The 9,801-nt window shown below is 41.7% G+C and overlaps 1 protein-coding gene across 2 annotated transcripts in view; it reads right to left on the reverse strand.

The window, feature by feature from the left end:
- nrg3b (neuregulin 3b) overlaps nucleotides 1–9,373 on the reverse strand; it is a 205,857-nt gene extending 196,484 nt beyond the window's left edge. Inside the window, exon 1 of one of the 2 annotated variants that reach the window (XM_067429424.1) lies at nucleotides 7,337–9,373. In XM_067429424.1, the coding sequence (XP_067285525.1) occupies nucleotides 7,337–8,198 (862 nt within the window). In that variant the 5' untranslated portion in view covers nucleotides 8,199–9,373. The remainder of the gene's footprint in view (nucleotides 1–7,336) is intronic. The other variant, XM_067429425.1, reaches the window with a different exon arrangement.
- Nucleotides 9,374–9,801: the final 428 nt, after the last annotated feature.

Here is a 9,801-nt window from a genome sequence, read left to right on the forward strand (position 1 = left end):
CTCACTTCTACTTGCTAAAAATACAGTTTTTTTGCTCCATTGGACCACTTTGTAACCCCTATATATCTGTGTATTACAAGAGGTTAAGAGTAGTACTGGCTGCTTCAACATCACAAGCAGGTTGAGTTCATTGCGTGCTCGTCCGTGAAACACTATCATATCCGTTTGGTTTTCACCTTTGTTAAAAGACTATGTTGCGGTGAAAAAAACATGCATATGTGACTATTTCCCAGTGCTCGGAATGGGACATCCCCAGCACTTAAAGGGTTACTTCAGCGATTAGCATATGGCTTTGTATCAGTAGAAACCCTGGACTATATTCAAATGATTGTGCTTCCCCCCCTCATATCCCCCTGAGACAAGAGATTTATGCATTTTATTTCTGGAAAAATTCCTCCTATGATGCAAATTGATGATTTTTGCATCATAGGAGGAATGTTTGCCCAAAGGCTAAAGACTACAGCCAGCAGAGGGAGCCATTTCCGCATGTTTTGAACCCGCGCGTGGGGGATGGGAGATTACACTCAGCTTGCAGGGAGAGCTCAGCTCAGCTACAGGCACTCATTTAAACGGAGCTATGGTGAGCTATTTAAGTCTTTTAACTTCTCAAATTAATTTCTATGAAAGTTAAGCTTGCAAAGGCATGAACTGAAACGCGCCAGACTGAACTCGCATTGTGAATGTATGCCACGAGTGTAGTCGCGATTACATCAGCTCTCATCACTCCTGCAGTCAGTGCTCAGTGCTGTGACATTTGCGTGGTGACTCACTCATTATATTGAACAGACACGTTCAGTTTTTAATTGTAGTGTCTGTTCTCTAACTCAGTCGCAGTAATCAAGTTGGTGGTGTTGGGAATGGCCTCACAGGGCAGCGAAGCATTCTGGGAATTGTAGTCTTTCATCCCCATGGGACAAAAATACATTTTCTGTCTTTTCTCAGTCTAGAAGATACCAAATTCAAAAATAATTTCACATTTCTACTGCATTGATGACCCAGTTTAAATACAGATTCATCTTCCCAGCGCTGAAGTACCCCTTTAAAAAAAAAAAAAGATTCCATCAATTAATTATTTACACTTCCCGCCACATGCGTTCTACATGTTTCTTTCCGCGCATTAATATTTCAGCCTACTCTGCGACAAACTCTTGGTTTCCTAGCAGACATTTTGTCCACATAAATCACACAGTGACATTAAAGAAGCCTAAGATGGCCTTCACTGCCACTTACCACAAATACACATTGGGGTGCATTAATCTCGCCTTCTCTCCAGACAGAGGAGAGAGCCCGGCACTCACGGCGCACTAAAATGTCACAAACAAACAAGGCCGCTCTGGAGAGGACTGCCTATAAGTGCACAGTTACACAAAGACCACGAAGACAACTTGGAAGTCGGCTGAAAATGTCACGTCGCTTTTTGCCGATAAAAGACAGCTAATCTGCAAGATAAAAGCGAACCGAGTATGGTACTTCATATTGGAGCGGCCTGGGGAACATCAGGTGGAGTGAGAAGTTCTCCCTCAAGGTTCGTCTCTCACTCTCGGAGCCTCTGAGGGTTGTGATTGGTGGTCGAGCGTCACGTGGCTATCCTGTTGCTGGTATCTGGGGAGAGCAGTGTGGTAGCAGCAGCTGGAACTACGCTCCTCTTGGCCCAGGCATAAGCCTCGCTGACCTCCCATGAGACGGCGCTAAATGGATTTCTGTCTTTAATCCCAGTGTATGATTTTACGGTACACCTTCCCCACAGGAGCTGCGGGGGTTGCGGCATACACCGTACTTGAGTGCATGCTGTGTGTTAGCACGTCAAAAATATTAATCATCACGTCAGAGCTTTTCTCTTCCTCGAGTCCTCTATTTTAGCAACAAGAATGTGATTTACTGGCTGTGTTTTCCCCAGGCTTTAGCCCCGACATGTTCTCTGTGTCTCTCTCTCCGATGCTGCTGCGCTTTCATACCTGACAAAATCCGCTCAACCACGCCGGCTTCCGTCTGTGCCACGGAAGGTGTGCGTGGAATCACAATGATGTGTCAGTGAAGAAGCATCCCCGCCCCCCAAAGGCAGATAGCCAGCTGCATTTAGAGTGCCAGCCGCCCACTGCCTCCTTACACAGGAAGTAATGAGGCTTGGCCCCTGAGCCAAATCAGCCCCAAACATAGATAGGACACAGAGACAAACATAACACATACAGGAAACTCAGGCATGAAGACAAGGAGGGAGAGGGAAAAGAAAATAAGGAAGAGAAGGAGGAGGAGAGTATAAAGGATAATATTAGAGTAGGAAATGTTAAGGAGGAGGACGATGTGCATAAGGGTGAAAGAAATGGAGTCGGAAGGCAGGAGAGAAGATGAGCGGCTCAGGTTTCAGCTCTGCGGCTAATGGATGGCTGCATGTCATCCTTCAGAACAATGGGATAATAATACAGATACGAAGGAGAAATGCACTCTCATTGGGCCGATTTTAAAATTATGTTAGTGTATTGCTTATTCAATTGGGCTCCTATGGAATATACAACATACACTCTCCCGGTGCATTAGCATACAAGTCCCACCAAAACATGAGATCATTTTGCAGTGGTAAAGATGAATGCGTTCGCACATGGCCGCTACCAGTGCATTTCATCATGTTCCTTCTCCGACGATCCTCAGAGAGAAAGTCTAAAGCAGGGGCGGAACGGGCATGTATTATATTATACAGTGATGCATTACCCGACACAATATTGCACATTCAAAATCCAACTTCCAGTCCACTACTCTTTTTCAAGTTGCCAATTCTATTCATAAAACAGCTTGGCCCAACAATAACACCTCCCTTACTTGATGCAGACCTATTCCAAGAACCAAATCTGTTCTCCAACCATCTCGTGTATCTCAATATAAAGAAACTCCACACTCTTTCAGAAAGCTTTATGCTTATAGACCTAGGCTTTATGTCCACTGTTGAACTATGTTGCTGTAATTTTGCTTCACGTTAAATACATAATATCATGGTTTCCATGAGTAAGTTGTTTTTCTTGAGCACCAAATCAACATATTAGAATGATTTCTGAAGGATCATGTGACACTGAAGACTAGAGTAATGGCTGATGATAATTCAGCTGTGTGATCAGGATTAAATTACAGTTATTTTCAATTGTAATAATAATATTATTAATAATAATAATAATAATAATTCACAATATTCATAGTTTTACTGTATTTTTGATCAAATAAATGCAGCTTGATGAGCATAAGATTTTTTTTCAATATATATTTTGTTTAGTTTTTTTCCTTTAGGCATTTTAATATTTGCATTTTGGGGGTCAGGACTCAGCATTTGAGAGACATTGCTTTATAGGTACATAGAATGGGAATGGAGCCCATCCATAAAAACTTTCCCACAGGTCCTGTGAATTTTAGCAATGACCCTGGCACAGGCAATGTCAACGTATTAATAAAAGAAAAAGACAGTCGTGTGGTCTGCAAGAACCCTGGCCGAAAGCATGGTTTCTCGTCATTCTCTGGCCCCAGAGTCAGGGCCCTCCTTTGCCCCTCACCCCTTCCTTATCAGTATTCGCCCAAGGGCACTTTGAGCTCAAGAGAAAATTCACTGCACTGTGAAAGAGAGAATGTGTGGTATTAAATTATACATAAGCTTCTCTTTATACAAGCAGTTTGCGATATTCTCACTGTTGACTAGGGTGTTGGATCTAGTTCACAAATAACTAATATATTTATAGGGTTTTTTTGTTTTATTTAAATAAAAGTCAGCCATGCAAATGTCCCCCAAGGGCATAAAGATGCAATCTTGAATTGTTTTCCTTATAAAAATCACAAACCAGGGTTCACTGCTTAGATTTGTATATGCTATAAACCTCTCCATGATCTCCAAGATACAATTATCGAGGAAGAAGCGGGAGCAGTAATGCGAAATGTCACTTAAGTTACCACTGTGATTGTCTCTCAATGTAAGGGGCTGTTTAAAGACCTAAGTCTGGATGACATTCAAACTCCACACTTGCTAATTTGTGCTGACACACACAATTGATGGCCTGTTTTTAACACCTTGCTTTATAAATAAACAACATTGCAGATTTAATTACAGAAGTACATCAAATTAGCATGATGACTATGCTAATTCCCCATTCCCTAATAAAACAGAACATTTTCAGTCCTTGAAAACAAGCTTGTATTTTGTTTGGAAAGCACATTCTTTCAGTATTCATGAATGAATTGAGCAGTGTTGGAGAGTAACTAACTCAAACTCACTAAGTCGTTAGTGTGACAACAGATCGGCTTCTTACAAATTAGTAAAGCCTTTCCAGGAACAAGCTACTTTTATGAGTACCGTGTAGTGTGACAAAACACAAGAACAATCAAACATGCTCCCTCGTGATATGAATCTCATATCTGTAGCGTTGCAAAGTCAGATTCATTCCACTCATTTGTTTAGGGAATGAACTTTTGTTTAGGGACTAAAAAAAAAAGACTTTTAAAAATTGCATTTTAGGTTTCAATTTATAGCAGAATATTTAATTAAATTCATTACTTTGTTTCTGCTTCAATTCTATACATTAGATATACTTGATATATAATAACTTGATATATAATAACTTGATATATAATATCAGTCATCAGAGCTCAACATTAAGCATGTTCATGTGTTTGACCTTCGGACAAGTAAATCGGTCATTCACTTGTCCGAGTAAAAAATTAGCTCGTCCGGAAAAAAGTTATATTTGTGTGTGTGTGTGTGTGTGTGTGTGTGTGTGTGTGTGTGTGTGTGTGTGTGTGTGTGTGTGTGTGTGTGTGTGTGTGTGTGTGTGTGTGTATGCTGTAAATATAACTTATTCTTAAGCAATATTCTCACCAGTGTTCAATCAGCTTTAACATATTTTAAATCTGCATATTTGTGATATTTTTATCTTTTGTAAAGGGCATTTTGCCCCTAATCATATGAAATATAGGCAATGCTTCAGGTTTCATATTATATTCTTAAATTTGATCTATACATTAAATTAAAATAAGACACTATAGGGCTGCTACCAATCAAATTAAATTCTTTACACTGAAAAATTACAACTGCATTAAATAATGTTATGAGATTTGTATTTTTGAATAAACTAAATAAATGTTGAAAAGTATATGAAACTAGGTGGCAGCACGTGAGTCTTAATGAGTGGCTCATTGAGTCATTAATTCAAACGATTCAGTCAAATGAGTGATTCATTCAAGAATGAAGTAGTGGTTTACAAACAGGTCATTGAATCTTTGATTCAACCGATTCGTTTAAACACTGAATCATTCAGTAACATGTGAGAGGTGTTATGGTTCCACTGTTAAGAACTTTCATTGCTTGACATCTTTGTTTAGAACTATTTTTGCTGCTGAAAAAAGAAAAAACACTCAATACTGCATCTAAAATATAAGTGACTAAAAGTTATTTAAATGTTTATGGAACTTTCATATGAAATAGGTGTCATTTTCAGGAAATGATGGTATTCAGGAAAACAGCAGATTTGGTTGTTTGATGTTGTTTAACATCATATGTTATAAACATAAAAACTTCACATTTACCGCAATTTCTCTGTGTGAGCGACGCTCATTTGTTTTGATTTCTCATCGAGATGCGCAAGCGTCAAAAGCACATTGTTACCATCAGTTCATTACATTATATATTATCCATATCCACTATCAATCACCACTTACACTAAATTAATGCAGAATCATTCTTCCATTTTGGTGTTTTTTTTTATTATTATTATTTATTGCCGTTTTAATCAGGCTCTTGTCCGTTGGGCAAGTAAAATTGTCCCGGACAAGCATTAATGTCGAGCCCCGTATGTATGTATGTATGTATATATATATATATATATATATATATATATATATATATATATATATATATATATATATATATATATATATATATATATATATATATATATATATATATATATGTGTGTGTGCGTGTATATATATATATATATATATATATATATATATATATATATATATATTTATATATATATTTATATATAGTATTAAAACAATAAAAGACCTGAAATATTTCAGTTGGTGTGCAATGAATCTAAAATATATGAAAGTTTAATTTTTATCATTACATTATGGAAAATAATGAACTTTATCACAATATGCTAATTTTTTTATAAGGACCTGTATATTTTATATATATATATATATATATATATATATATATATATATATATATATATATATATATATATATATATATATATATATATATATATATATATATATATATATATATATATCAAATTCCCTAATAAAATTCTTGTATAATGAGATAGGTATGCATCAAAATAAAAAGTAGCCTGATAACTAGCCTTAATGTAGCAAACTACTAAAGCTTGACTGAATTATGAGAAGCTTGTAGCTTAACAGCTATAATTTGTATACAGCAAACCAATCACTGGTAATGACAGTACTATCATTACATCACAGATCATCACAGATTTGCAAGGACATACACAGAGTCATGCAGACAATAATTTACAATGTAAAAACTATTTCCCATTTTCAGCGCTCACATATCTTCTTCAGTTCTCTCTAGTGTGTGTGTGTGTGTGTGTGTGTGTGTGTGTGTGTGTGTGTGTGTGTGTGTATACTCCCTGTGTGAGTGTCTTGTATCCAGTGCCTCAAGTCTACCTACCAAACCTACTGCAGTACTCATATCTTTACTTATCTAAATGGAATCTCCAACCTAAGACCTGATCTCCACTGACAGGACGAGAGGAGCCAGCACCCTCTCCAACGCTACACTTCCTCTTTTTCCTTCTATCGTTCTCTCCTCCTCTCACCTTGAGCATCTGCTTTAGATCAGGCAAATCTCTATCTAACTATAGACCTGCTTTAAATGGGCGTACATGTTTATGCTTTGGGGAGGGGGGAGCTGCAGCACTGGGAGTCATTATTCTTGAAAATTGATATGAAACAAACAGAGCAAGTGGACAGACCTTAGTCCACCTGATATAGAGAGGATAAAAACAAATGGAAAAACAGTCGCCTATGTGCTCTCTCATTAACATGCAGAACTAATGAACTCCGCAGCAAGCACGAACACTATTAGACTGCCTGACTGCCTCTTTTGTAATGCCGAGAAGAGAGCTGGAGTATGTATCTATCCTGATGCATATGAAGTTGGGAAGGGATTTTATTAGAGGAAAGCAAAATAATGAGACCTGACCAAGTAATGTGGCTATATGGCTAAGAAAGGGTGTACGTCACAGACAGTGGTGCAAGCTCACGCACACAAGCATATCTGCACATCCACATCCATGCATGTACGCAATCTAAATATTTAGAAGATCGCACTCACGCGTCCTGAAGCGATGGTGTGGGCGAGTAGGCTTGGTGGAAGGGCCCTTGGAGGAGCGTCCATGGTTCCAGCGTTGACCAGGCTTGGAGGGGGATGCAAGGGTGGAGGTCGGTTGGGCCGCTTGAGTGGTGGTTGTGCTCGTCGTAATCGTGGTGGTCGTCGTGCTCGTGGTGGTTGTACTCGGTGGCCCAGCCCGTGCAGAAGGCGATGCGTTTCTGCCCCCACCCTCCCCGTTGGGTTTTCGGACCGTGGTGCTGCGCGGAGTGACCTCCTTTGCTCCTGGTGGGACAGGAATGGCGGCCCGGGTGGCGGTGGTGGTGTTGGTCACACGCGTTCCTACTCGGTTATGCAGGTGCGGAGCAGTGTTTTCCGACCCTCCCCCTAACGCCCTGCCACCGCCGCCTCCACTGCTGCTACTGCTACTGGCCGTGTGGTTTGAGGACTGCCCTATTCGAGTCCTTTGAACTGTACCTGTGCCCTCAGCAGCTCGGGTCGCTGAACCCGGAGCCGCTGAGGGTGTGGTGGAAGTGGTAGACGTGGAGCCATCGGAGCCCTTCGGCAGGGCACTGGGTTTAGATAGGAAAATGGGGTCCTGTCCGATGCGATTGGCGTCCACCAGGTCAGTTGGGACGTAATCCTGCACTGAGCCTACCACAATCCATTTAAGAAGCATCAGGCTAAGGCCCAGGCCCACAAAGCCCATCAGCAGGGGCACAACACAAAGCCAGGTCTGCTGGCGGGGCCACACCGCACAGGGGCCACAGCGGAGGGGCCCTGGGGCCCGGGGAGAGGCTTGTTCACCCCCGGGCTCTTCCAGGGTCATGGTCTCCATGGTGGCCCCTAGCGCCGTTCTCTCACTCATGCTTCTGGGGTTCAGGGCCCAGCCAGGAAGTAGTGCAAGCAGCGGAGGGGGCTAGGGAGGGAGCCAAAACTGGGCATCTCATTAATATTCATTTAACACTCTTCCACAGCTACAGATACATGCAATACTGACTACTCACATGAATAGAACAGCAAACATCAGCCTATATCCATATATATGAACACATAAATATATAAATCCTATACAATACAGTAAACAAACCTCAAAACCTGAAGACACCAATAGTCACGTACACACGCACACATAAACACACTTAAGAAACCGAACAGGACTGGGTTTGGGAAAAGAGTGGGTATTGGGAACAAGCCTCTGTTTAGTTCAGCTTCCGTAGAACCGAAGGTAATTCCCAAGACACTCCATATATAACGATAAAAATAGAACAAAAATTAAGTTTTGCGGCTCCGTCGGTGTTCTGCCCGTAGTCAAATTTTCCTTGTAAATCCGTGAGTGTTTGAGCGAGGGCAGCTCCCTGCTGCAGATCTTTTCTCACAGCTGCATTAACGCATCGGTCGTCGCGGCTGGTGCAGCCCTGCCTCTGTATGTGTGTGTGAGTGTCTGTGTGTGTGGAGAAGCTCAGGTAGCGGCAGAAGCACAGCTCCACTCAAGGGACAGCTCTGCATTTCTCTCTCACCCGACACGGCACTTTGTCTCTGGCTACGCAGCTTGGATCTTTCCTCTAGTCTCTACAGCGGTGCGTCAGTGGACGCAGGCAGCCGGTAATCCACCCTACAGGAGAGAACAGCGGAGCGCGGGAGAATAGTGTACTGTGATCAGGAAGAGATGGCTGCTAGGGTTAAATCCATCAGATCCTTTTTCCAATCCCTGCCCTTAGTTGTCCCGTTCTGTCAGTGCACATCCTCTGCCCTGCATCCGTCATTGCACCAGAATTCAAAGGCTGTCCTGTCTCTGAGCTTGCTACATTCCCACACTGAAAAGACTCAGACCTTGGCAGAAACACAGGCACACGGAGTGTGAGAGAAGCAAGCAGAGGGAGAGAGAGAGCGGAAACAAGAGAGAGAGTGAGCAAGCGATAGAATGTGCGACGGAGAGAAAGCAGAAAAGGAGGGAGAGTGAGTGGGTGAGCATGAGACTGGGAGAGAGTGAGATAGAGAAGGGAGGGGGGAAAGAAGAGAGCGCTGCTCTGAAAACTGATGCGGCTGCTTTTCTTAGAGGCTGCAGTGAGTGTGTCTGCATGTGTGTTTTCTGGTGTGTGTGTCTCAGAGAGGGGTGGGGGTGTGTGTGAATGATGCTAGTTATAAATTTCTTGAGCAGCCACTCTTTCCCCTTTCCTCTTTCCTGGCCCTTCCATCTTTGTTGACTGCATATGTCCAGATTGATAAACATGAACTGCTCAATGACTATACTTGAACTTGTTTGTGACCAGACACGGAAGAGCAAGGAGGCTGACGAAAAAGAATGAAGAATCGAAAGTAGTACAAAGGAAAAGGAAATGGAAGAAATGAAGGAAGGAAGGAAGCAAGGAAGCAAGGAAGGAAGCAAGGAAGGAAGCAAGGAAGGAAGCAAGGAAGGAAGGAAGGAAGCAAGGAAGCAAGGAAGCAAGGAAGGAAGGAAGGAAGGAAGG

Source organism: Pseudorasbora parva, chromosome 21 (genome assembly GCF_024679245.1).
Source record: "Pseudorasbora parva isolate DD20220531a chromosome 21, ASM2467924v1, whole genome shotgun sequence".
NCBI classification, from domain to species: domain Eukaryota; kingdom Metazoa; phylum Chordata; class Actinopteri; order Cypriniformes; family Gobionidae; genus Pseudorasbora; species Pseudorasbora parva.